At 56.5% G+C, this 27,349-nt stretch overlaps 1 protein-coding gene across 2 annotated transcripts; it reads left to right on the forward strand.

The window, feature by feature from the left end:
• Nucleotides 1-27,168, forward strand: LOC144278748 (transmembrane protein 87A-like). 2 transcript variants are annotated; one of them, XM_077840079.1, is made up of 20 exons: nucleotides 1-164; nucleotides 3,815-3,881; nucleotides 7,447-7,535; nucleotides 8,876-8,995; nucleotides 9,362-9,418; nucleotides 11,385-11,609; nucleotides 12,179-12,284; nucleotides 13,243-13,307; nucleotides 14,286-14,469; nucleotides 15,449-15,548; nucleotides 16,064-16,157; nucleotides 17,438-17,506; nucleotides 18,416-18,524; nucleotides 19,016-19,074; nucleotides 19,560-19,663; nucleotides 21,137-21,216; nucleotides 22,435-22,496; nucleotides 23,152-23,204; nucleotides 23,983-24,013; nucleotides 24,618-27,168. In XM_077840079.1, the coding sequence occupies exons 1-20, from the start codon at nucleotides 33-35 to the stop codon at nucleotides 24,657-24,659; spliced, it is 1,848 nt and encodes a 615-aa protein (XP_077696205.1). In that variant the 5' UTR covers nucleotides 1-32; the 3' UTR covers nucleotides 24,660-27,168. The 2 variants fall into 2 exon arrangements, with proteins under 2 accessions (XP_077696205.1, XP_077696204.1); XM_077840078.1 differs by lacking the exon at nucleotides 17,438-17,506 and adding an exon at nucleotides 16,733-16,804 and having other exon boundaries at nucleotides 2-164.
• The last annotated feature ends 181 nt before the right edge of the window (nucleotides 27,169-27,349 follow it).

Consider the following 27,349-nt stretch of genomic DNA (forward strand, 5'->3'; position numbering starts at 1 on the left):
CGCGGGTCACGTGGTGCCGGGCCCGGAAGAGGATGGCGGCGGCCGCGCGGCGGGGCGGTGGGGGGACGCGGCCTCTCTCGCTCCTGCTGCTCCTGGCGCTCGGGCCCGCGGCGGCCGGCGGGGCGGGGTCCGAGCCGGGGCGCTGGACCGTGAGCGCCCGCAGCGTGAGTCGGCGGCGGCGCGACAGGGGCGGGGCCTGTCGCGACAGAGGCTCCGCCCCCTGTGGGGGGGTTCGCTCCCCCTCCCCCCCCACTAGCGGCTCCGCCTCGGCGCAGTGCCCCCCCCCCAGGTCGGGGGTCAGAGTCTTCTGGCCCCCTAGGGAGGGGGGAGACCGATGCCTATGTACAGGGGAGCACGAAGGAGGGGGCGCCCTGCTCTGGCCCCCTATAGAGTGGGGGTGGGGGCGCCTGGCCCCTATAGAGTGGGAGACATAGAGATTGGTCTGTCAGGGTCAATGAAGGAGGAGGTGCCCTGTTTGGGGCCCCTATAGAGTGGGAGGGGGCGAGCCGGGCCCCTATAGAGTGGGAGGGGGCGAGCCGGGCCCCTATAGAGGTGTGACCCGGCCCCTATAGAGTGGGAGACATAGAGATTGGTCTGTCAGGGTCAATGAAGGAGGAGGTGCCCTGTTTGGGGCCCCTATAGAGTGGGAGGGGGCGAGCCGGGCCCCTATAGAGGTGTGACCCGGCCCCTATAGAGTGGGAGACATAGAGATTGGTGTGTCAGGGTCAATGAAGGAGGAGGTGCCCTGTTTGGGGCCCCTATAGAGTGGGAGGGGGCGAGCCGGGCCCCTATAGAGGTGTGACCCGGCCCCTATAGAGTGGGAGACATAGAGATTGGTCTGTCAGGGTCAATGAAGGAGGAGGAGCCCTGTTTGGGGCCCCTATAGAGTGGGAGGGGGCGAGCCGGGCCCCTATAGAGTGGGAGGGGGTGAGCCGGGCCCCTATAGAGGTGAGACCCGGCCCCTATAGAGCGGGGGGGCGGGGGTGCCCTGCTCTGGACCGCTGTGTTCTTCCAGACTAGGGGCAGGGCTGGCCTCCTGTGCAGGACCTGGGCTGTCCCACCTGTTTCTTGTTGGCCTTGTTCTTCATAACCAATGAGCCCTTAAATGAGCCTTTAGGTCTCTCCTGTTCCTGAGGAACATCAGGAAGGGCTGTGGGCTTCCTCGCTTCACCTGCAGCCTCCGCTGGGGAAAGGGGGATCAAAATATCCCATTGTTGCAACTTAGGGAGCCCTAGTGTAGACAGGAGCCCTGTGCCTGCTGCAGCTTGGTGTGCGAGCCTTGGTTGTGCTTGGGCTTCCAGCGTTGGCAGGGGGTGGGAAATGTCCTTAGCATGGGCTCGCTCCTGGGATCGGGGCGGGTGTACTGTGAGATCTGGCCTTTTAACGGAGTGCATGCGAATCGTTTAACAGAGATGTTCTTTCTCCGGCATGTGCGTTAGTTTTCAAGGGGTGTTCAAACGCCCTAAAGTTTTAAGCAGTCTGCTTTACAAATCCACTCCCTCTTTGACTTGCTGCAGCGTTCAGTGCCTTGCGATGTCGTAATGCCACTGGTAGTCCAGTCGCTGTGAAGTCTCCCGCGTCAGACAAGACCTGATTGTTATTTAACAAATAACTGTACAATGGGTGGGAGTGGCTGGAATCTTCTGCCAAGATCCAGGCCTCATTGTGCCAGGCCTAGTGCAGACTGTGAAAGAGTTTCTGTCTTGAAAAACATCCAATTTAAATAGACAAGAGAGACAAAGAGAGGGAGACAGGGTGGATTTTGTTCCCTAAATTGCCATTTGGGATCTGATGCCCAGAGAATGACTTCTGTAAAGTAAACCCAGTGCAGAATTGGGAGTTGAACACAGAGCCCCTGGATCCCAGTCCAGTGCCTCAATCCCACGACCATCTGGATTCCTAGTATAAAATACACACAGGAAATAATCTTTCCTTCTTTATATAACATAAAGAATCTCAGGGTTTTTTTCCTTTGTGTCACTATTAAGGCCAGGGAGCTGGGAAATCTGGGTTGTATGCCTGGCCCTGCCATTGATGAGTCACTCTCTGCCTCCGTTTCCCTATCTGTAAAATGGGGGAAAGGGAATGGGAAAAGACTTTCCTTCCACTGTTGATTGTGAGGTTTAATTTTCTGACACCTGTAAGTGGCTTTGAATTCCTTGGATGGAAAAGGGTAGGAAATAAAAGTGTATTAATATCCCCCATTCAAAATATTCCTTGCTTCTGTCCCACTGGTGCGATCTGGCTGTAATGGCAAATTCACCGGTTATTTCCTCTGGAGAGCCACTGAACATACCTTACAAAGAGGGCAATGGATTTGTGTTGACGAGCCAACATCAGTGATGTTCTGAATAATTGAAGAACTGAATATTGACCGAATAGAATGTACTTCGGTCAATATTTACCTCGAAAACTTAACGGTCATCTGGGCACGAAGACAGTACTTGCTCGTTGCCCTATGATCAGTCAGTTCGTTAATAAGATCTCTTGATTGGATCAGTGCACAGCTGAAAACCCTCAATGTCTGGTACAGTCTCTAGGTACCAGGGACAATGGCATGATCTTAGCATAGTGGGGATGTCTCTCTACCCATAACAGCGTCATCGGAACGTCAGAAATAAGGACCTAGCTGAGACAAAGTGCGTGCAGTGTTTAGGGCTGGGTGCCTGTATCCTATTCCCAGCCCTGGATGGGAGTGTGGTTTTGGGGCGGGCAGTCCGGACTCCTGGGGATCTATCCTTAGGTGGGAGTAGAGCCTACTTAGCCTAGTGGGGCTGAGAGTTGGAGCATATGGGTTCTAGGCCTCCAGTGGGATGGGGCTGGGATCTAGCCGTTGGGACACCTGGGTTCTATTCACAAAGTAGGATGGGGGGGTTGAGCAATGAGAGTGAGGACTCCTGGGTCCTCTGCCTAGTTCTGGGCCGGAGTGAGGTCGTTGTTGTTCAAGCAGAGGAACTGGGAGTCAGGACTCCTCGGTTCTCGTTGTGGCTCCTCCGCTGTGTCTGGGCGTAACACATCACCTTGCTTCCCGGTCTGTGGATTTGGGCGCACCTGCTGCTGGAGGCTGTTGAGACTCAATTTTAGTTCATGATGTCCTTTGAGATCCTCCACTGAGAGTGGCCGGGCGTGCTCAGATTCGACTGGTTTTCCCCAGCCTACTTCCCCCTGTCGGAACCATGTTCGTGTGCTGAGCTTGTCAGCCCAGGTGATCAACTTCCTACCAGAGACCCTTCCACCAGCCCTGCCCTGGAGGGGCCTCCTGTGGGAGTGAGCCAGGAATTTGGCCTGCGTGGGTCACTTGATCCCCGGCCAATAACATGTTTTGTTGGCTGAGCTCATTGCATTCGCTAATCACCCCTAGTCCCCATGTGCCATCTCCCAAGGGACTTTCTACCACCCCCCCCCTGTAGCAAGAGAGTTTATCCAAATAGACATGACAGGGTGGGAAGGGAAACGGAAGTGGAAGAGCTGGGAATGGGACACAGGTCTCCTTAGTACCCAATCAGTGCTCTAACCCCTGGATCATGCTGCCCCCTAATACAGCCCTTTCTCGTTGGCTCTTCTGAGGACAAGCCAGGGGGATAAACCTCTGCTGTTTCTTAACCCTTCTGCCCTTCCCCAGAAGCAGCCATGCAAAATTTTCTGCACTCCAGGCTATATGCAAAGCTGTTTGCCTCAAGTTGCTCATTTATGACGATTCACTAGTGCACATTTCCTGGCATCGGTTTGTTTAGGGGATCAAAAAACCCTTCCCTGTGTGTTTTCTTACCTTGTGACTGAAACAAATCTTCCCCCACCCCCCTTGCCTTTTCAGAACAGCACCAAGAACCTGTTTGTGTTCTCCAAGACGATGTTCAATGGTTCCTCGATCTCTCTTCAGGGTGAGTAGCTTCAGATGTGTTGAAAGGCTGGGGAGCGGGTATTGGGCATATTCAAGACAAGCCCAGCAAAATCCTCCAGCTAAACCGTGCAATATGTTTGGGTCAAAACAGGGAGACCCGGATGTCTAAAGCTGGGCTCCTTAAACTATATGGGGATGGGCTTGTCAGAGTCCAAACAGCGTTTGGGGGATGTTTGGCCGTTTTCAAAACATTTTCCCAATGTTTTGCGCAAAGCTTTGTCTCAGTTGATCTAGTTCCTTGAAAAACATTCGTATTTTCCAACGGGAAACTGTTTCAAAGAAGATCTTCCAACAAACTGTGATAAGTACGTGCCTCAGTCTTTGCATGATCGGTCCTTAATTAGGAGCCTAAATATGGAGTTTAAGGAGCCTAGTTTTAGGCACCCAGATTTGAAAGCTTTGATCACAGCTCTCCTGAGAGGGAAGTAGTAAATCTAGAGAAATAGAGCTATCCAATAAATGGAAAGGATTGTCTTCCCGGCTGAGGATGTGAGAGAGATTCCCAAACCTGATCCGTTCTTTTTAGCTGACAGATCTGAGGAGCTGTCCCAGACTGAGGTGTCATTAGAGGAGGTTTTGGAACAAATTGATAAATTAAACACCAGTAAGTCACCAGGACCAGATGACATTCACCCAAGAGTTCTGAAGGCACTCAAGTGTGAAATTGCAGAACTACTAACTGTCGTCTGTAACCGATCATTTAAATCTGCTTCTGTACCAGATGACTGGAAGATAGCTAACGTGACACCAATTTTTAAAAAGGGCTCCAGAGGTGATCCCGGCAGTTACAGTCCTGTAAGCCTGACTTCAATATCGGGCAAACAGGTTAAAACTATAATAAAGAACAATATTGTCAGACATATAGATGAACATAGTTTGTTGAGGAAGAGTCAACGTGGTTTTAGTAAAGGGAAATCATGCCTCACCAATCTACTAGAATTCTTTGAGCGGGTCAACAAGCATGTGGACCAAGGGGATCCAGTGGATATAGAGTACTTAGATTTTCAGAAAGCCTTTGACAAGGTCCTCACCAAAGGCTCTGAAGCAAAGTAAGCTGCCATGGGATAAGAGGGAAGGTGCTCTCATGGACTGGTAACTGGTTAAAAGATAGGAAACAAAGGGTAGGTATAAATGGTGAGTTTTCAGAATGGAGAGAGGTAAATAGTGGTGTCCCCCAGGGGTCTGTACTGGGACCTGTCCTATTCAACATATTCATAAATGATCTGGAAAAAGGGGTGAACAGTGAGGTGGCAAAATTTGCAGATGATACAAAATTACTCAAGATAGTTAAGACCCAGGCAGAGTGCGAAGAGCTACAAAAGGATCTCTCAAAACTGGGTGACTGGGCAACAAAATGGCAGATGAAATTTAATGTTGATAAATGCAAAGTAATGCACACTGGAAAGCGTAGTCCCAACTATACGTATAAAATGATGGGCTCTAAATTAGCTGTTACCACTCAAGAAAGAGATCTTGGAGTCATTGTGGATAGTTTTCTGAAAACATCCACTCAATATGCAGCAGCAGACAAAAAAGCAAACAGAATGCTGGGAATAATTAAGAAGGGGATGGATAATAGGACAGAAAATATCATGTTTCCACTATATAAATCCATGGTACGCCCACAGCTTGAATACTGCGTGCAGATGTGGTCGCCCCATCTCAAAAAAGATCTATTGGAATTGGAAAAGCTTCAGAAAAGGGCAACAAAAATTATTAGGGGGATGGAATGGCTTCCTTATGAGGAGAGATTAATAAAACTGGGACTTTTCAGCTTGGAAAAGAGACGGCTAAGGGGAGATATGATTGAGGTCTATAAAATCATGACTGGTGTAGAGAAAGTAGATAAGGAAGTGTTGTTTACTGCCTCTCATAACAGAGGAGCTAGGGGTCACCAAATGACATTGATAGGCAGCAGGTTTAAAACAAACAAGAGGAAGTATTTCTTCACACAATGCACAGTCAACCTGTGGAACTCCTTGCCAGAGGATGTTGTGAAGGCCAAGACCATAACAGGGTTCAAAAAAGAACTAGATAAATTCATGGAGGATAGGTCCATCAATGGCTATTAGCCAGGATGGGCAGGGACGGTGTCCTTAGCCTCTGTTTGCCAGAAGCTGGGAATGGGCGACGGGATGGATCACTTGATGATGACCTGTTCTGTTCATTCCCTATGGGGCATGGGCCACTGTCGGAAGACAGGATACTGGGCTAGATGCACCTTTGGTCTGACCCAGTAGGGTCATTCTTATGTTCTCTGTAACCCACTGAGCTGGGGCATCTAAAAATACCGTGTTATTTTAAAAAGCCCTTTGGATCATATCAAAACACAACTTTTTTATTAGTCATGTAAGCAGCTACTGTGCTCGACACGCAGTCCTCCCGGGGGAGAGAGAGATTACATTTAAAACAAGCCCAGTGTCTAGTGAAGGTCACACATTGACAGTTACATGTTTCTTAGTGCCGTGCACAAAATATATCTATCATCTTGTTCCGAGGACCCAGGGAAAATGTTCCAAAGCATCACAGAATGTGTCCTTTTTTTTTTTAAGCAATTTTGATTGCAAAAGAATACGAAATATCGGCCCTGAGTTAGCAGGGTACCTAAGCTTTGAGCATGGAATCCGTTCTGCTGAAGCTCGTGAGACCCCCGTGCTGCGTTGCTGAGCGCAGGGGTTCAGAAGTGCAAGTTGGGTCCCCCAGCATTACACAATTGGCTGGCAGATCACGAGATTTCAAAAAATAATGAGTGAAAACACAACTCGCGTTTTGATTTCTAGTATTAGACTCTCAGGGGGAGGGGGTGTCCCATTTTCCGGCTTGTCTTGATTCTCACCTGATCACGTGAATCCAGTAGCTGGGGCTTTAGGCATCAGATATCAGCAGTGCCTGCTTACGTGCTTTCAAGTTAGGCATGTGCTCAGGTGCTTCGCTGACGTGGGATTGTGACAGCATCATGTTGAAGGTTTATGTTCTTGGGCAGCCGAACGCAGCTTGGTTTTACTTAGTGCCTGTATGTTGGAGAGGAAGCGAGAGAAACCCAAAGGAAAACTGACCAGTCCTGGGTTGGCCATTCAAACTGAGCAAGGTCCCTGGGCCTACGGAATCCAAAAGATTCAGCCTCTGCTGATGGGACCCAAGCAAATCAGTCTCTCTCCGAAAGAGACGCCATGTGGCTAGAGCTCTGGACTGATACGTGGGAGAGCTGGCTTCTGTTCCTGGCTCAGCTGCTGAGTGAAGAGGTCAAGTCCCGTCCCTGCCTCAGTTTCTCGATCCATAAAATGGTGGTAATGATACTGCCTCGTCTATCTACTCCTGTCTAGTCTCCCTCTCCCACCCCCGTCAGACCATCACATGCCCTGGCGGTGGGGGAAGGGGTCCGCGTTCTGTCTCCATACTTTTCCTGCCAGTGCTGATGTCATCCCAGCTTTTCCTGCTGAGGATGCAAACGGCCTGCATTGCCCCTTGTCGGTCGTGACTCCGGCTCTGCTGCTGGGGTCTCGGGGGCCTGTTTGCTGGGCGCTGATGGTGCCTCTGCTTTGCAGTGCTGGCAAAGGAGTGCTCCCCGGGGGTGACCCTGAACGTGACCTGGTATCTGCGGAGCTCCCATTGTCACAACGAAGTCTACATAGACGTAAGCACCTCCGTGTCCTTGCGGCCTGGGCTCTGATTGCGGGGAAGGCCTGGGCAGTGGGGGAAGAAGAAGAGGCCTGGAAAAGGCAGAGGAAGTGGGGACAACTGGATGGAGGAGGCATTCAAAGCAGGCTGGTTGGAGTGAGAGCTCTGAGCATAGAGGCTTTGGACACCCACTCTCCCAAAGGGAGCACGGTCCAGTGGTTAGAGCAGGGGGCTGGGAGCCAGGACTCCTGGGTTCTGTTCCTGGCTCTGGGAGTCCAGTGTGTTAGTGCGTGAGACTGGGGGCGTGGGGTGGGGTCAGGATTGCTGGCTTCTATTTCCAGCTGTACCACTGACTCCCTATAAGCCCGGGCAAGTTCTTTTCCCCTCTCCGTACCTCAGTTTCTCCCTCTGTGAAATGAGGATGGTGCTGACCTTGCAAGAGGACGGTGGGAGCTGGGGTTGTGAGGCATCATTAACTGTGTGTAAATCGCTTGGGGGCCATTGGATCGAAGAGGCCCCGGTACAAACTAAAAGAGACTAACGAGGGTATGATTGAGGTCTATAAAATCATGACTGGTGTGGAGAAAGTAAATAATGAAGTGTTATTTACTCCTCCTCATAACACAAGAATTAGGGGGGTCACCAAATGAAATAAATAAGCAGCAGGTTTAAAACAAACAAAAAGAAGTATTTCTTCACACAACGCACAGTCAACCTGTGGAACTCCTTGCCAGAGGATGTTGTGAAGGCCAAGGCTATAACAGGGTTTAAAAAAGAACTAGATAAGTTCATGGCGGATAGGTCCATCTATGGCTATTAGCCAGGATGGGCAGGGATGGTGTCCCTAGCCTCTGTTTGCCAGAAGCTGGGAATAGGTGACAGGGGATGGATCATTTGGTGATCACCTGGTCTGTTCATTCCCTCTGGGGCACCTGGCATTGGCCACTGTCGGAAGACAGGATACTGGGCTAGATGAACCCTTGATCCGACCCAATATGGCCGTTCTTATATAAATCTGGTTTAACTAATCTGGGTTAATTCACAGTAATTTTCCCTAGTGTCCACATGTAGACTAAGCCTCGGGGGGAACTAATGGTGGGGGTGATCTCTTTCCTCCTCCTCCTCCTCATCTGCTGGGATTATGGCCCCTCCCTCCTGGACTCTCATTGATTCACAATGTCATGGCTGTCCCTGGGGTGGGGAGGAATCAGGGAGGAGTCTCCCCCCCCCCCCATCTAGGTTGTTGGCTAGAGCGTATGGAGCAGGTGATGGGCTATTGGGATCAACCATGTGATCGGTGTCCCCTGGGTGGGGAGATCTTTGGGCCTCAGGCCTAGTCTCTTCCCACCCCTGCAGGAGAAGAGAGCAGAGACTTACCTGACAAATTACAAGACCGAGCTGGAACCGAAGAGCTCTGGCCAGTACATCCTACGCTCGTATAAACCCTTCAACTGCAGTCACACGGTCCCCCTCGAGGTGAGTTCCCTCTGGGGCCGAGGGCTGGGAAGCCCAGGAAGAGAACGGAGCTCAGATCGATGTATTCAAACAGAGCTCTTAGGAAGGGGGATGGGTCTGATGACGGGGGGGGGGGGGGACAGGCAGGGGGGTCTTGGAGTCTTTGGGGGTGTCCTGGTGGGGAGCCGATGCAAGGGTGGGCTGATTGGGTGGGGGGCGGAGGGCGGGCTTTCTAATTCAGCTGCTTGAAACAGGAGGGGATTGCGGTAACTGGGGGCTCTTTGGCCATTGGAGGGGGGCTGGGGTCCATGTTTGTGGGGTTCCCTGGGGCGCCACCCTGCTTTGTGCCAGCTGCTCTTGGTGACTCTCTTCTCCCTCCTCCCTTAGCTGAATGTGGAGAGTTTCGAGCTTCCCACGCGGCTGGATCGCCTCCAGGACTTGCAGGTGGGTCACCCCAACTGTCGGGCTGCCCCGCTTCTCCCCCACAGCCCTGGCTTCAGGCCGGTCATCGAGGCCAGCTGGCTGAGAGAGAGGTACTCCTGGTTGCGGGGGGGGACCACAGGCACTCTCTGGGCTTTCTGCTTGGCGTTGCCTGGCCCTCTGATGTGGGGTATGTAGGGGACAGCCCCTCCTTCCCTGGCCCTGGGGTAAGAGCTCTGATCACCCACCCTTTCATGGCTTGACCCTTTGCTCTAATCTAGGGGCTTGATGAGGTCCTGTGGCTCTGGGTTTGAGTAGTCATTGGTTCTGTAATTGGTTCTGTCCTGCAGCTGCGCTGCTGGAATCCTGGCAGGTCTTGCAAGCTAAACAGGATCGGCCCTGGTTGAGGCTTGGATGGGGAACACAGGGCGCTTCGGGAAACAGGGTTTGATTCCTTATTGGATGGTGACTCCAGAGCAGCACTAGGGGCCGTTGTGCTGCAGGAAGAAGGATGGGTGACTGGGTAGAGGGTGCTTTCCCCTCCATCAGCCCTGGCGATAAGGGGTGCAGTGCTGCTGGTGGGCAGGGCTTGGTAAAGGGCCCTCTCCCCTCTGAATCCCTGCTGACCCCAGCACAGCACCGTGTCCCTAAAGGGACAATCTTTCAGGTAAGAGGTCTTGATCAGTGTGCTAGCCGTGGCACCCCAGCTGAATTCTAGTGTTGGCAGTTTCCTTCTGCCTCCCGAACCTTGCCCCCTTGCAAATTCAACTGGGCAGCGATTCTTCCTCACTTGCTTTTCTAAATGTGTGAGCTGATATGTATTTCTTGTTTGCAACGGAATAATATTTTCGCTTCTTGTAAGCGGGACGTGATGCAGGGAGAAAAATTCCTTTGCCCGCTACCTATAACTGAATAATATCTGCACCATCCATTCTGTCCGTATTTTTTAGTTGCAAGAAGCTGCTTTGAAACAAACCCTGTAGGTAGCTCTGATTTTACTCTCCTCATGGTGTCCAGTCCAGCCAGCTGGGATTTGTACCTAGAACCAGTCGGAAAATTTTCATCGAAAGAGTTTTCTGTTGGAAAATGCCATTTTGATTAAATTGGAATTTTTGGCAAAATCTTACAGGTTTCTACGATGTTTCCCCTCGGGAAGAAAGACTTGAGATTTTGACATTTTTCTAAAACGTTCTGTTTCAAAACGAAAGCTCAAAACTTTTCGGTTGATAAACGTCCTTTATTTTATGTATAAAAGGGTTTTCATCGAAATGTTTTGAGTTTATTGAAGCAAAACGTTTTGATTGACTCAAAACGTTTTATTTCCAGAATTTTGTTTGGCAAAAAATTAGAAAATTGGGCATTTTGCCCCGATTTGGGATGAATTATTTCCTGCTGTGTTTATTTTTCACGGGATGGACCATCTGTTTCCCAGCCAGCACACTTTATGCCTTTTCTTGCTTCTTTATGAGGGATAAAAGGGCTTGGAGTGGGTCTTCAATTTAAATAATAATAGTGTATGTGTCTACCCTAAAAATAGCCGTTATGTCTTAATTACGCCAGATGTCTCCTTGGAAGTCCCGGAGATCTGGACTGGGAGCTCTCCTGGCAATTAATGGTGTATTTAACAAAAAGTTGCTCTCCCAGTTGTTGGATCTGTTTGAGTTTAAATGTGAAACAACACTTGAAACAGTCTGAATAAACCTGCATGCTTTCTCAGTCAAGTGTCCTAACCCTACCGATCTCCAGTTGTCCTTAGTCTCCCAAGAGAAAAAATTGAGTTAGAGAAGACCTGGATTTCTAATGTAGAAGAAATTTCTGCAGTAGAATAAAAGCACTTTTGGTGGCCTTTATCCACCAGAAAGATGCCCTGAAAAGAGCATACACCCCCCGCCACCCTACACCACCATTTCCCCCCCCCATGGAATCTTCTAACCCCCCCACCACCACCCCCCAACATACACTCTTGCCCCTCAATTTCTGCATTCTGCAGCAGCCGACCAGGGTCCAGCGGCGCGGGACCGTGGGTGCGCAGTCCAAGGATGACGCCAAGGATGACGCAGGGAAGCAGAAGTCGTCTACTGTTGAATTGGCCGGTGCGCCTGGCAAAAATCCAGAGGCGGCAGGGAAGCCGAGCGAGACCCAGGGGGAGAAACTGGGCCCGGGAAAGACTGACGGAACCAAGAAATCAAAAGCAGGGAGGCAGGACAAGTCGGAGGTTGGTGACCGCGACAGCTGGCAGATCCCATGGGAGCCAGTTGGAGTGCTTGTCGTCGTGGTTAGGGTTGCTTTCAAGGAGCTGCTTGTGTCTGTAGGACTGGATGGAGCCAGGCTCAGGTAGCCCTCCGATCCTGGTGCAGCTTGGCAAATACTGCCCTAGCTTGGCTTCCTCAGTACATTCTGCTGCCCCCTACTGGGTAGAATCAGCACCGCTCGAGTATGTCATTGGCTGAGCCAAAGTTGTATGTATAATCCCAGGTTTGTCCACCCACCACATGCCCCAGGTTTTTTTCTCCAGCATAGAAATCAAGAGAGAGTAGTCTGCAGCTTGGATTTTCTCCCCAGGCTGCAATAGGGCTCCTCCCTCCACGCTGCTCAGCCCACACCCTAGGTCCTCTTCCCCACTCTTGCTGTTGCTGGGTGGGTTAACGAGTGGCCCATCCCAGGGAGTGAGAACCCCTGATTGTGTTTGCCGCTCTGCAGTGTGGGGGTCAGGTGAGGGTGGAAGGTTTGCCCCTGTGAGGGCAGAGTGCCTCCTGTGGGTCACTCGGGCTTGTCTCTTTGCAGCTGTATGCCTTAGCCGAGACCTGGGAGGACGGGCCCTACATGTTCATCCTGAAGATTGAGGGGCAGAGCAGGGACCCAAAAGCTGCCTCAAACTGGGAGCTCACAAGTAAGCACAGCCTGAGCTAGGTTGCTGCAGCCTCCCCTCTCCGCTCCCACATCCCAGGTTTGAATCACTGGGGAAGCAGGTGTCTTGGTGCCCCTTGAACAGGACAGCAGTGTGAGGGAAGGGGTGACTCTCTCCCTGAGGGAGCTGAGAGAAAGAGGGAGCTGTCCTGGGGAACAGGCTGGGGTGGGGGAGCTGCCATAGGGGAAGGGGATGTGGGGAGGGAGCGGTGACTGTCTGGAAGAGGGGAGGGGTGACTTTCCTTGGGGAAGGGGTGGGGGAGGCCGGCTGTCCCAGGTGAACAGGGTTTGGGCTGGAGACAGGTAGCTGCCGCAGGTCAAATAGGGGTGGGTGTGGGTAGGAGGGGGGAGTGAGGGTGGTGGTAGAGAGGCCAGGGGAAGGGGGCATGGAGTGGGGGTGGATGTCCTGGGGGGGTGAGGGTGTGTGTGTGGGGGGGGGAGCTGTCCCAGAGGGAGAGGGTGTAGCCATCCCAGTGAAGTTGGTGGGTGGCAGTTGTCCCATGGAGTTGGGGCTGGGGGAGGACCAGCTGTCTCAGCATGAGTTGTGGGAGAAGGAGTGTGGGGCAGGGTGGGATTTGGGGGTTTGGTGGGAGGTTGTCCCACTGAGAGGGGCGGGGGGAGGGGGGTAGCAGCTGTCCCAGGGGATGGAGGGGGCTGTCCCAGGGGAGTGATGTGGGGGAGGGGCAGCTGTCCCAGGGTGAGTGGGGGGTTCAGTGGGAGGCTGTCCCAGGGAGGGCAGGAGGCCGGGGTTGGGGTTGGGGAGAACGGGACGGATCCCTGCAGAAGGAAGGAGGCAGAGAATGGGGGGGGGCAGCTGGTGGAGGGAGGTGGCTCCCGGGGGGAGAGGGGCAGCGAACGCGGTTGGAGAGCAGCTGTTGTGGCGGGCGGGCTCCTTGCCTCTGGCTGCTTCCCGGCACCCAGCTGTGTGTCTCCTTCCCCAGTTGACGTCCGGATGAAGCACCCTCTCTACCAGTACGTCTCCGCCTCCGAGTGGCCGCTCATGGCGGTGAGTGAGCAGAAGCAGCTCCTGGCCCGGGGTCAAGGCTCAGGGGAGGGACCCGACCCCCGGGGCTGGCACGGTTTGGGGAGCGCAGCCCGGCGGTCTCCATGGCTGTGCTAACATCCCCTCCCCATGAACGCCGGGAGTTTTAAGTGGAGACCAGCAGCTGCTTTGGCTAGGCCCCCGTCTCTTCACCCCAGGCCTGGGGCTGCTGCCACGTCTCGCTGCTGGCCGTTTCATGGCCTCCCGGTGAGCGTGTCTGCCAAGCCCCTGCCAGCTCTGCTGAGTGTTGTGGGTAACGGCCCAGCTCTGCCTGACCCCACTGCCTTCCACTGAGCGCATTCTCCTTCAGCACCATGAGCTGGGATGCTGGCTGGTCTTGCAAGCTAAGCAGGGTTTGGTCAGGTTGGTACTTGAATGGGAGACTGCTGGGGCATATCCCACTGCTGTAGGAAGGGACATAGGGGGTAGCCTCTCTGGGCCAGTTCTGAGTCCAGCATGGTGCTAGGAAGCTCTGCAGAGCGGGGTGGGGTGCTCAGAAGGGGGCGCTCTCCCATCAGTGCTGCATCATGGCACTGGAGAGGGTTTTGTGCCGCAAAATGTGGGACTCCGTAGGGGGCGCTCTCCCGTCCAACCCCCATGCCCCATTGTGGCACTAGGGGATGCCAACCTGCAGGGGCTGGGAGGCCCGGTAGGGGGCGCTTTCCTTTTGCAATCATCCCTTCCCCGGCATGGTGCTAGGGGGCACTGTGCTGCAAGTGGCCGCTTCAATAGGGGGCGCTCTCCCCTCACAGCCATCGCAGGCCCCACTGCAGCGCTAGGGGGGCACCAGCCCCTCAGATCAGGGCTGATCTCAAGGCCGCGGGGCAGCGTTGGTGATTGGGGTGGGGGGCAGTTGCTGGACAGCCAGGAGCCCCCTCCAATCCCATGGCCGGAGCTCTGCGATCAGGCCTGTCAGCTGCGCCGCTCTCCCGCCCCCCGCAGTTCTACATGGCCATGTGCATCGTGTACGTGTTCTACGGGGTGCTGTGGCTGGGGCTGCTGGCCTGCTACTGGCGGGACATCCTGCGCATCCAGTTCTGGATCGGGGGTGTCATCCTGCTGGGCATGCTGGAGAAGGCCGTCTTCTACGCCGAGTTCCAGAGCATCCAGGGCCAGGGGGTGTCTGGTAAGTGCGCGGGCCCCCGGCGCAGCTCCCACCCAGCAGGGCTCGCCCTCGCTGGGACCTGGGTGGAAGCCCTGGCAGGGGGTGACTCAGTAGGGGGCTCCCTCCCCACTTGGCACTGACCCCAGCAAGGCACGAGGAGGCGCTGTGCTTCAGGGCCGGGTGGAGATCTCGGGAGGGGGCGCTTTCCCCTCGCAGTCCGTGGTTACAATGCACCACCTGGTTTTAGGGGGGGTTCAGTAGGGGGCGCTCTCCCCTGTCAGCGCCGACCCCAGACCTTTTTGGCTGCCCTCAGGCCCAGCAGCTCTCCCCCTGGGTTGTGTAGAGAGCGACAGGAGAACACTTTGTCCCGCTGGGCATCAAATGCTGGGAAAATCTGCTCCCCCTTCACCAGCCTCCTCCTTCCCCTCCTTGTCTCCTCTCTTCTCCCCTCTGCATTTCCTTGCGTCATCTGGCCTTAGCACTGCTCCTCCAGCAAGCGAGCCAGGGTCGCTTTTCCCCTCCGACGCGGTCACCAGACGCCCCAGGATCAGTTGTGCTCGGTTCCCATTTGGAAGCTTCCTTGAGGGTCGTACCAGCCACGTGCATACCGCCTGTGGGCTGGATCCAGGCCAGACCCCAGCCCTACCCCAGTTCCTCGCCAGGAACGAGCCCAGATTGCCCCAGGTCTGTTTCCGTCTCTGCGTCGTCAGTCCGGCTCCCACTACATGGTGGCATGGGACTGATGTAACGGGTCCGAAATGGCACCTGGCTCTGGTTTCTGATCCTTTTTTGGGGGGCAATTCCCTTTCTTCCCAGTTCTCAGCAGCTAAGTTGGCAGGCAGGCAGGAGGGGCTGGGAGGTGGCTGTGCTTGGCGGGGCTCGCCAGGGGGCATCTGTGCACGGCAGGGAGAGGTGGGGGTGATGGTTTGTGCCTGGAGTGCTGCACCCCACCCTTCCCGTTCCCGCCCTGGGGTGACGTTGCTTTTCTCTCCCGTTCCAGTCCAAGGGGCCGTGATCTTCGCCGAAGTGCTGTGCGCCGTGAAGCGCATGCTGGCCCGAGTGCTGATCATCATCGCCAGCCTGGGATACGGCATTGTCAAGTGAGTACCTGGGGCTGGGGCCCCGGGGAGACTGGGGGAGATCGGGAAGTGGAGGGGACAATACCAGTGGAAGAGACTTGAGAGTGATGCCTGGCAGATTAGCCCATGAACCCTGGTGGATGATCCCTGGGTAACGCTGCTTATAGGAACAAGGAGTTAAATTCCTTCCTGCCCCCTGCCAATGACTGGTTACGCCCTGAAGCCTGAGAGCTCACCTTCCCCTCCCTGCAGGAAGGGTAGCGCGTCCACATATGGGTCGTGGGGAGCGGCTCCGTGCCTTGGCTGCGGTCGGCGCAGACTCCGATTGGGGGGCGGGGGCCTGGTCGGAGATGGGTCAGACCATGTGTGGGGAGGACGGGGTGACCATGCCAGGCGTTGGGGAGTTGCATGAAGCTGAAGGGGGTGGGGGAAGCTGGAGGAGGGCGGCTCAGCTCATGGACGAGGCCCCCTCCTTTCTTCCCTGGCCCGCCCGCCCCGTGGGTGACCCTGGCCCTGCTCTCTGTGCTTCTCTGCAGGCCGCGGCTGGGCGCCCTGCTGAACCGGGTGGTGGGCGTGGGGCTGATGTACCTGCTTTTCTCCATCATTGAGGGCATCCTGCGAGTGAAATCGGTAAGTGGGGACCTTGGGGGAGGAGGGGGGCACCACCAGCCATGGGCAGCCTGGAGTCATGGCCCCAGTGACAGCCTGATTGGAGCCACCGGCTGCCCCGCGGCAGGTGGGAGACTGTGCCTCTGAACAGAGCTGTGGTGGCAGTTGTTTCTGGGGGGCGCCAGGAGTGGGGGGGGGGTGCAGCGGAGGGGCAGGGGGCATCCTCGGGGACAGCTGTCTCTGCTGAGCAGGGCTCTCTCTCCTGGCAACCTCATGCGCAGGAGAGGAACTTCCTTGGGGTCCAGCTCCCAGAGGGGTTTGCCCCTGGCCCTGTGGGTATCGAGCAGGGAGGCGTGTGGGGAGGGGCTGGCTGGTGGGACGGCAGCCGGGGGGTGACCATCATAACCTGCAGGGAGGGGTGGATGGTGGGGGTGGGGCTAAACTGGGCAGAGGGTGGGAATTGTGAGCGGGGCTCCTGGTGTGGGCGGGGGGGCGGGAGGGGGGTTGAGCGGGGGATGGCCTGGGCCGGTGTGGGTGGGTTGGCTGGCCCTGCTCCATGATCCCTCAGCATCTGGCTCTTCCCTCCCCACACCCAGGACCAGGGTAGCACGGCCACCCTGGTGTGCGACATTGTGCTGGCCTTTGTCGATTCCTGCATCGTCTGGTGGATATCCTTTACCCTACGCCCCTGGGGCCGCCCTCCTCCTGCCCTGGCCACCACCCCACCGCAGGCTCGCTGGGGGAGGAGGGGCAGCCGGGGGGCAGGCCTGACACTCATCAGGTGGGGACAGGAGTGACCTCAGCCTGGGCTAATGGTCCCAGCCACTGGGTGCGCAGAGTGGGGCTGGGCTTGCCAGGGACAGCCTGTGGGGGTCGCCCTGGGGCTCCCTGTGAGAGGGAGGGCGGAGCCAGTTGGGGATTGCTGCCAGTGGGCGGGGCTAGCTGTGGCAGGATTTCCCTTGGGGCGGGGCCTAGCTGCGGGGGAGGTTTGCCCTGAGGTTCCCTGTGGGAGGGAGGGGCTAGGTGGGGCTAGTGTTTTGGTCCTCCTTGTAGGTGGGGGACTCCTCTTCTCTAACCAGCTGTTCTGTATGGGGGTGGTTTGGGGGGGGCATCCCTCCTTGCTCCCGAACTAATCACGGCCAGCTCCCCCCCTCGCAAAAAAGCCACCCCCTGCTCTATGCACACGGGTTGGACTGTCGCTGTCTGTGCTGTCCTCCCGCACCACCCCCCTTAGCCGTGTCTCCTCCCCCCCCCCCCCCCCGCAGCTCACCTTTCTCTGCTTCTCTTCTCCCCCTCTCCAGGCTCAGGATGACTTGGTGCTGCTGGCTGCCATCCCTTTGGCTATGCTTGACTCTGCCCTCTGCTGGTGGATATCCTGTGCCACCGTGGGTCTGTCCGAGCTCGTCCGCGCAGCCCCCCCTCCCCTCCCCTCCCCTCCCCTCGCGCTCTCTAACCTGCTAAGATCCTCCTCTTTCCGGGTCCCCAGCGCTGCCTGGGTCCGGGTCTGACTGCTCTGTCCAGTGTGAGGTTATGGGCTGATTGGGCAGTGGGGGCTGGGCGTCAGGACTCCTGGGTTCCATTCCCCATTCAGGGAGGGGGATGTAGTGGTTAGAGCGGCGGGGTGAGGATGGGTGTCAGGACTCCTGGGTTCCATTCTCCATTTTGGGAGGGGAAGGGGGTCCAGTGGTTAGAGCAAGGGGACGTGGGGTCAGGACTCCCGTCTCTGGGAGGGACTTTGATATAGTGATTGGAGCAGGCGGGGGCTTCAAGGCAGGACTCCTGGGTTCTATCCCCAGCTGTGCGGCTGGGGGGAAGTGATCAGAACTCCTGAGTTGTATTCGTCGAGTTTGCTGTGTAGTATTGAGGGCAGCCTGTCTGTGCCTCAGTTTCCCTGTCTCTAACATGGAGATCATGACCCTCCACCCCAGGCCTCTTGGGGTGGAAGGGGCTGGAGGTGGCAGAGGATGCTTATTAACCATTTCCTGGCCCTTGGGGAGTCGGGGGGGGGGGGGGGGAATGTGCATTGTGTGCTATCAAGTACTTGAGACAGGTAATTCTGATGTCTCCACCCACCTGACCCCCCCCCCCCAACCCCCATCTGAGGTGTCCCAGAATGCTTTGCAGTAGTCCCCATTGCTTTATGGGGCATACCCGGGGGAGGAGCCCAAGTCAGACACCATGGAATGGGTGGGGGAGGGCTGTAGCGTCTTTGAGGAGGTGAAACCCTCCCCACCAATCCTCTTGGCGTACCCCGTTTTTTTCCCCTTAACGGGCCGCACATCCTGATCAGCCTGGTGCAGACCATGAAGCTCTTGAAGCTACGGCGCAACATGGTCAAGCTATCCCTGTACCGCCACTTCACCAACACCCTCATCTTTGCCGTGATCGGTGAGTTGGGGGCTGGGGGGGGGAGTGCACTGAGAGCTGGGCCCCCTCTTCCGGCGAGCAGGACCCTGCGGGGCAGCTCTCTGAGGCCACTGGGATCCCTTCCCCGGCTCTTGGGCGGCCGTGCCCCCGGATCAGTCTGTGACCGGACAGGGATGATTGGCTCTTGTGCCCTCCCCAGGGGGTGGGGGCCATGACCCGCTGAATCCAAGGGTTCAGGTAGCTGATGCCAGTGCCCACTGGGGGGGCTCTGGCTGATCCCCAGTGCCCACGGGGAATTGGGGATGCCCCAGGGAAGGCCTTCAGCCCCCTGTGCTGGTGGGGACTGCGGGGGATGCACCTGGAGGGCTCTGGCCCACCCCCTATTCCGTGGGGAGTGTACCCAAGGCGGCTCTGAATGCCCCCAGCCCCAGTTGTGATGGTAAAGCTGAATGAGGGGTTGGGGGGACCCGCCTGGCAGCCGTCGCCCTGGTAACAGCCTGTCTCCTCCCCAGCATCCGTCATTTTCATCATCTGGACCACCAAGACCTTCCGGCTTGCCAAGTGCCAGTCGGTGAGTAGCCAGGCACTGCCGGCAGGCTCTGATCCAGGAGTGCCCCGGGCAGTCGGGCCGGCACAGTAACCCAGTGAACAAGAGCGTAGCCTGGGGGAGGTCGGGTCCCCTGGGGAGGAACTGGGCCTAGGTTGGCTGTGGAGGCTGCATGGGGCTGCAGATCCATGCTGCAGCGTCTAACCCACCCACCTGGCTGGCTGCGACCCCCTGGGGTGCTACCGGCCGGAGTCTGCAGGAGCTACTGTTGGGATGCTGAGTCAGGACTCCTGGGTTCTATTCTCTGCTCTGCCACTGATTCACTGGGTGCCCACTTCCGCCCCGTGCCTCAGTTTCCCCGTTGCTCCATACCTCTCCTGCCTCCGACGGGAGGCTGTGCGGCCAAATGTCAGGGGTGCTGTAGGACGACCTGTGGATGATGGGGCTTCCATGATGGTCCTGCCTCCCCTGGTTCACTCCCTTTCCCGCTGCTCCCTTGCCCTTCCCAGGACTGGCGGGAGCTATGGATTGACGACGCCTTCTGGAGGTTCCTCTTCTCCATCATCCTGCTGGTGATCATGTTCCTGTGGAGGCCCTCGGCCAACAACCAAAGGTGCCTGGACCCCCCGCCCCCTCCGGGCTACACTCTGCCACGCGCTTGGGCGCTCGAGACTGGGGTGCATTAAGGATCCAACCTAGGTGTCATCTGTAACGCCAGTGCAGATCACCCGGGCGGAGCGGGCAGTGAAAGCATCTAGACTGGGGCTTGGCTGAGAGCTGCGCTTGGCTCATTTTCCAGGGATGAGCCTCCATTAGAAAGGATGGTATCCGGCAGCAGGGAAGGAGCTCTTTGGGGGGTGCTTGTTGCCAGGGAAGGGCCGCTGGGATGGGAGGGGTCAGTTGTTGGGGGAAGGGTGTTTCAAGATGGGGAGCTGCGATGGGGGAGTGGGGAGATACATCACATACTATCCTGTAGGACCATTGTGAGCATCGGGTCTAACCTCCTGCATAACCTGCCCAGCCGTTCCTCCATCCAACCCAGATCTGGTGGCTAAGATGGAGCCACATCTCCACTCAGGCGCTGGCTGCTTCCCCCGCCCTGCCCCATGGGGTATTAAACCCCCAGGTGATGCCCCCTTAAAAAATATCCCTGCAACTGGCATGGCCTTCTGTTTGAACTTGGGCAGATCTTTTAGGAGTTATTTTGGGGAAGTCCTGAGGGCTGCATTACACACGGTCCAGTAAGGATTCGATTTTGATTGGTAAATGTCAGTAAACGTTGATTTCACCACAAATAGGCAAACCAGCCAGAGAAATGTTTCCATCTGTGAGAACTGCAATATACAGCGGGGCAAAGTAAGACGAATGCTGCTTCAGAACTTCTTAGTCTTTGATTTCAAGCTATTTATCTGTTCTGACGCGTGATACTGACCGTTTGTTTTAACGGTTACAAAAAATGTCACTTTGTGAATCTTAGCATCTGTCGTTAAATAATTGGCTGTCCCCACTCCCCCATAATTTCCCACAACAGTGAAAATTTAAATTAAAAAAAAAAGCTTAAAACCCAGAATTTTGCACACCTGTGAAAATGAAAATACAGTGGAACCTCAGAGTTGCAGCCACCTCGGGAACGGAGGTTGTTCGTAACTCTGAGATGTTTGTAGCTGTGAACCAAACACTCTGGTGGCTCTTTCAGAAGTTTACAACGCAACATTGCCTTTGACACAGCTTTGAAACTTTACTGTGCCGAAAGAAAATGCAGCTTCCCCTTTATTTTTGCAGTAGTTTGTTCCGCACAGCCCTGGGCTGTATATTCTGTCTGTCTCTGCCGACAGATCGTGCACTTCGGTTCCAAATGGGGTGCGCGGTTGACCGGTCAGTCTGTAACTCTGGTGTTCATAAGTCTGAGGTTCTACTGTAGCTAATAATGTGGGGGGGGCGATGCTTAAACATACATCGATACTCTTTGAAATTATTGAAAAGAAGAATCAAATTCTGCCGTGGCTAGTTATCCAGGAGGATGATCACAGTGGTCCTCCTGGCTATGGGATCTATGCATTTGTGAACCATTGTGCTGTCTCAGCAGATATGCGTTTGTGCCGCTGGTGGATGAAGGGAGTGAGGAAGAGGATGAGGAAGAGGAACGTATGGTGAACGAGGCCTTCGGTAAGTCTGATCTAACAGGATGCTCCCCCAGACCCTGGACTCCCGTGTCTGTTGCTTGGGCCGGGGTAGGAAGAAACTGGTCTGAGTTCAAGTGACTCCCTTTGCTCCTTACCTTTCGCCCTGCTGTCTCGGTGCCCTGGCGTGTGACTGACTTGTACTCATACACCCCCTTCTCCCACCCCCCGATCTGTTCCGTACCTGAGTGATGCTAGGCAGGTGGCTGTTCTCTGGTGTGCCTGTCCCTTTAAATTTTCTAGGGCTGGGAAAGTCAGAGCAAGTTAGAGGTCTAAACATAATCCCAGTGCTAGCAACTGACCAAGCGCATCCCCCAATCAGTTATTGCGCCCACCATGCCCTGCAGCGGTAGCCAATAATCAGATCCACCCTATAACCCACCTGGGCCATTGAGCCCTGCTTCACGTGGGGTGTGCAGGAAAGGGTGAGCGAAGCCCTTCCTGACCCCTGCTCCCTGAAGCATGAGCTTGATTTCCCCTTAACTTAGCAGGGCTCTAAATGATCAGAACCATGAAATGATCCAGCCACAGGGTTGGACTTCTGGCACGGCTACCTGCATAGCTTCTGCACTGTGTACGTATGTGCATAGGGGAATATATAGGGGGCAAGGTTATTTTTGCCCTGTACACAAAGATAAGGATGTCGGACAGTAATCCAGCTATGTAAGTATGAGGTAGGCAGTGCTGTATAAGGGTCAGAGGAGTGGTGACAAGCCTGGGAGTCAGGACTCCCGGGTTCTCTTCCTGGAGCTGGTTGGGGAGTGAAGTCTAGTGGTTGGAACAAGGGAGGCTGGCTCTGCTGCTGATCTGCTGTGTCACGTCCCCTGCTGTGAGGTAGAGATAACACTTGGAGGGGAGCTGGGGGGGGTTGTGAGGGTAAGTGGCGTGTCAAGATCCCTGCGATCAAAGACACAAGAGTGCGGTGCAGGGGTGGGGTTGGCTCGGCCCCGTTTGATGGGCAGTGGTGGCTTCTAACCAAAACCTCTGTTCCTAGTGGCTCCTGTGTACCCTGCCAGCCAGGTAAGGGAGGGATCAAACAGAGCAGCAGCTGTGGGCCCCGAAATGACTCTGGCCCACTAGATCGTGCATGAAATGCGAGAACTCTGGGCAGCTGCAGCAGGAGGTGGGTGGGGGCCTGCTCCTAGTTGCTCCTCCATTGACCCTCTGGTTTGGGGTCGGGGGGTGGGGACTATCTGTTTTGCAGAAGGGATGAAGATGCGGGGTGCAAAAAATGAAGCCAATGGGATCCTCAAAGGCAGCAGAGTGGTAAGGAATGGGGTCGGGGGCAGGGGCTGCTGATCTGGCTCGTGGCTCCCCAAAGGGGCCTCCACCTCTCCAGGGTCAGGCTCTGAATCGGGTGTCGCCCTGGCCCTACATCGGAGCCCTTTCGGCCCCTGTCAGCCCAGCCGAAGGAGCGCGTGGCTGCAGCGGGGTGAGTCAGGGTGAACCGCTTCCGCCAGCGCGCAGCCAGGAAAGGTTTGCAGCTTGGGCTGTGCTCCTCTTGGAGCTGCGAAGCTAAGCAGGGTCGGACCCGCTTAATACGTGGGCGGGAGACCCAAGACACTGCAGGCATTGTCCTTGGTGACACCGTGGCAAGGGGTGAGCTCTCCCCTCTGTCTCAGTGCTAACCCCAGTCCGCCCGTGTGGCGCTAGGGGGCGCTGTGTCCCAGGGAGCGGGGTTGAGGGGCTGCTGTCCCCTTACACTCAGTGTTCACCTGCATGGTAGTGCTAGGGGGCGCTGTGGTGCCCCTCACCACCCAGTGGCTCTAGGGGGCGCAGTCCCCTCCCATTCAGTGGATTCTTTGTGGTGTTGCAAACTTTGGGCTGATGCGCCCAGTCTGGGGGCTGCTCCCCTGGACTCCAGCACTGACTAGCTGTCGTTCCCCCCCCCACCCCACCCCACCCCGACCTTTCTTTGCAGGATGAAGATTTGAAATGGGTGGAGGAAAACATCCCGTCGTCTATGGCTGACGTGTAGGTTTGAGCGCGATCCCTGAGCTCGCCGGGCCCTTCCCTCCGTTGGCCGGGGCAATCTAAGATCTTATCGTGCGTCCCTCGAGCTTCCCTGTGGGGTGATGCTGTGAGGAGGACGGTCTGTTCGTATGCAGGGCCTTTGCTTGCCGCGCTGGGCTGCTGGCCTGTCAGCTGTCATGCTAATCAGGTTTTGAGCTGGACCCTGAGTGGGAGACCACCGAGGGGAATGCCCAGTGCTGGAGAAATGGTATTAGCAGGGGCTGCTCACCTCTGAGGCTTTACTGACCCCAGTGTGGCACAAGGGGGCGCTGTGCTGCAGGGGGCGAGGCAGTTGGCTCTGTAGGGGGCGCTCTCCCCTGGGAGTCAGTAATGACCCCGTTGCCCTAGCCTGGCACCAGGGGGCACTGTGGAGCAGGGTGGGTGGCTCAGTAGGGGGTGCTCTCTGCTTGGAGTCCGTAATGACCCAGTACGGTACCGGGAGGCATGGAGCAGGAGGTGCAAATACCTGGATGAGAAATGACCCCCAAACCCTCTCCGGGAATATCCCCTGGTCCGTGCTGTGGGATTTGGGATATATGGCTTCAGCGTCCTGGCTGAATTCCTCTCCGACAATGTCCAGATTCTCCCCGTCCCCAAGGGGTAAGATCCCCCCCTTGCTTGGGACCCCCATATGCCTTGAGTGTGAGCTTTATTAAACAGCTGTGGGCAGATCCGTCTGTCCCTCAGAGGGCCTGCGGTTCTCAGCACCTTAATTTCCTGCCTCTCTTCCCTCTTGCAGGGTGCTACCCCCTTTGCTGGACTCCGATGAGGTAACCCTGCTTTTCCTATTTAGAGCCCCAGAGATTCTCCTCCCTGAACCCACAGGTGGCATCGCGGCTCCATCCTGGGCTCTTAGCTTGCCCGCTCCAAAGAGCACCTATGTATACAGAGGGCAAGGCAGTGGGTCTCTTCCCCTCGGAGCCAGTGTAGCGCTAGGGGGCGCTGTGCTGCAGAGAGCAGGGTAGGGGGCGCTCTCCCCTTGCAGTGCAGCACTAGGGGGCGCCGTTCTCTTGTCTCTCCGACCTGCTAGGAAACGGAGGCACTGACCACTCATGGTCACCCAAGGTCCCATCCACCTCTTCACAAGAGCCAGGAGTTTACCCAGCTCCGCGTTCTCCGGGTGACTCCGTTCTGCCTCTGTGTCCCCTTCCCGCTTTAGTCGGGCGCAGGGTTTTCCTTCGCTCTCTGCTGTTGGGTAGCTCGGTCCCCCTTCATCAGCTGCCGCGCCCCACCCCAGAGGTGGCCGACACGCAGTGATCTCTTTTCGGTGTCAGCGTTTAGCTTGGAAGCAGCAAGGAGTCGTCCTTGGCATGGGGGTGACTCTTCTCCTCCTCGTGGGACCTAACAAGGGCCCTTTTTTCTCTCCGGCTCCAGGAAATAGTGACCACGAAGTTTGAAATGTCCAAGATGGAGTGAGGGAGGAATCCGCCCAGCTGCCCTGCAGGATGCGCCCGGCTTCCCTCCGTGGCCCGTCGGGGAAGGAGAGTTGTTGGTGGTTTTTCTTTTAATATATATATTTGTATATGGTTAAAAGATTATTTTATTACCTTTAAGTTTCTAATACTCGGGCTTTGACGGACTGGGGAGCTCTCCCCTGCTAGCGGCCCCCGGAGAGGGCCTCCGCCTGTGGAGGAAGACCAGGATGCACCTCGACCGGGATCGGCTTCTTTCTCGGACTGGATTAGGAAGGAAAGGGTTTTAGGCTGCTCCGGGCCTCTGTCCCGCTGGGGAGCGGCATTGCCTGGACACGTGCAAGTGGTTTTCCAATGGGTCGGGGGGAGTGGCGGTGTGGGCTTGGGCGGAGTGGGGAGTGACAGGCGGACGCGTATTGGGTGCGCCTGTCGTGGGGTTCTTGCAGGGGTGCCCATATTTCGGGGCGGTGTCTAAAGGCCGGGTGTATCTGCTAGGGGGTGTCTGGAGGAGGCGAGGGGGGTCGATGTAAGTGGGATGGGCTGCTTTTATATGGGAAGGCAGGCCGGGAGCTTTGTGTGGGGGCTGGGTGTGTAAAGGAAGGTGGGAGGCATGCTGGGTGCAGATGGCAGTGAGGGGTGGCTGGCAGTGATGGGGTAGGGAGATAGACTGGCTCTTCTGGGGCTGCAGGCAAGGCTCGCCCCGTACCCCGTTGCGTCCTGGGACACTCCCTGCCGCGTTGGTCCTGCACGGGCAGAGCTGGCATCGGTTGGGACCGCCGGACCCCTCGCACTCTGCTGCCAAGACCGGGACACTTCCTCTTTCCAGTCCGGAGAGAACCCACATGCCGTGTGCATCCGTCACCGGGCGCTGGGGAGGGGACACCACCACGCTGCGGTGGATGCTGGGATCCCGCTCGGCGGCAACTCTGGACCTGCCTGGCACAGCGCATCCTCCCTGAGCCTCTTTGACTCCAGCGGGGGCCGCTCAGGGTTTTTTCCCCCAGCTGGGCACTCGCCGAGGCGGATGGAGTGCCAGGGCTTTCCCGCCCCGGAGCTGGTGCCCTCTTCTCCGATGTGGCTCCCAGCCGGCACAGCGGTCGCACCGAGAGACCCATCCGAGATCCGCTGACGCCCCGAGAGGAGAGACACCTGATCTGTGCCGGGGCCCCCAGTTCTGGAACTGACACGGGTCACGGGTCGGTGCCCGTTGCCAGGGCGAACAGGTGCCTGGTGCTTGCTTCAGGCTGAGCCCGGCTCCAAACTGGACCTGGCTCGGACTGGGAGGAGGAGGAGAAAGTCACCACCACCAGTAACAACCAGGGACCCGGAGCCCCCACCCGACCCTGCAAGCCACCCGGTCGCCTGCCTCTCTCGCCCGGCTAAGCAGCTGTTTGGCGGATGTCTGTCGTGCTGACAAGCCAGTGAGCTGGAAAATCATTCGCCTGCTGCTTTGCCCTCTGCCGGCAGGAGGGGGGCTGTGATTGGCTGTGTCTGATCTTGCAGCCCCCCCCCCCCCCCCCCCGCATCTCCCTCTCCTCACTCCTGAGCCAACAGGACATTAACATGGCAACAGCAGGCGCCAGGGGCCACTAAACTCAGCCCTGGAGCCCGACCAAACCTGCCCCGTCCCTGGGCCGCTAGAGGGCCCCCGCGGAACTGAGGGCGGCCCGTGGATCCACGTGAGTGGCAGCCAGCCGGGGGGTGCCTGCCGGACTTCTGGGCACCGCTGAGCAACCCTCCCCCAGCTCCCTCTTGCAGGTGCGATTCCCCAATCCCTCCCCTGCAGGCGCTGCCCCTTCTCTGAGGGGGCTGCGACTTCCTCCAGCAAATGGGGGGAGTGGTGGAGCCACGTCCCTCCCCAGTCTGTCGGGATGGGGTGACTCCTCTGTGAAATTGACACTGATGGCCTTGCGCATCCTCTCCCTATAAACACACACACACACTCTCTCTCTCTTCTCTCCCCCCTCCCCCCATTAGCCTGGCATGTTCTCTCCCTATAGCTCCACCATCTCCTCGTCCTATAACCCCCCTACTGAAATTCAGTAAGCCTCTGCCTCCCACATGCCAGCCTGCGCCCCCCCACCCCGGACCCCAGCTTGACCTGCTTTAAGGGCTGCCAGTCCCACTCCACCGCCCCTGCCCGTTCCACACCGACCTGCATCCAGTCCCATGCGCTTGACATTTTCCACAGCAGTGCCCTGTCCTCCGCTTTGTGTTTACGTTGATTTCACCTGCCTGGAGGCAGATCCCTCCCCGATCTCATGTCTCTCCGGGAAATCTTCCTTTTCCCGTCTCCCCGATTCCTGCCAGCTCTGGCTGCGCCAGGAGGGTCTCTCACCCGCTTACTTTAATTTTAAACTGTGAAATGCTTTCCAGGCTGTCGGGCGGGGCAAATTCTGCCCACATCACGGGCCGTTTTTTGGGGGGGAGCACGGTGTATTGCTTTGTTTTGCCGGGAGGGGACTCTGTCTGTGTTACATCCACTAATGGTAAAAAGAAGTCACGATTTGAAACCGTCCTTGTGTGCTTTTAATTTCAGCAGTGAAATTTCAGCCCCACCGCTTCCCGTTGGAGCCCTGGCTGAAAGACGCTGCCCGCGTAGTGCTGACAGAGAGCGGGGCCCGTGGGGCCAGCTACTGCATAGATACCGGCCTTGCCCCAGCCAAGGTGGGGGCCCCATTGGGCCAGGCGCTG

The sequence above is a fragment of the Eretmochelys imbricata genome, chromosome 23, assembly GCF_965152235.1.
Source record: "Eretmochelys imbricata isolate rEreImb1 chromosome 23, rEreImb1.hap1, whole genome shotgun sequence".
Classification (NCBI taxonomy): Eukaryota; Metazoa; Chordata; order Testudines; family Cheloniidae; genus Eretmochelys; species Eretmochelys imbricata.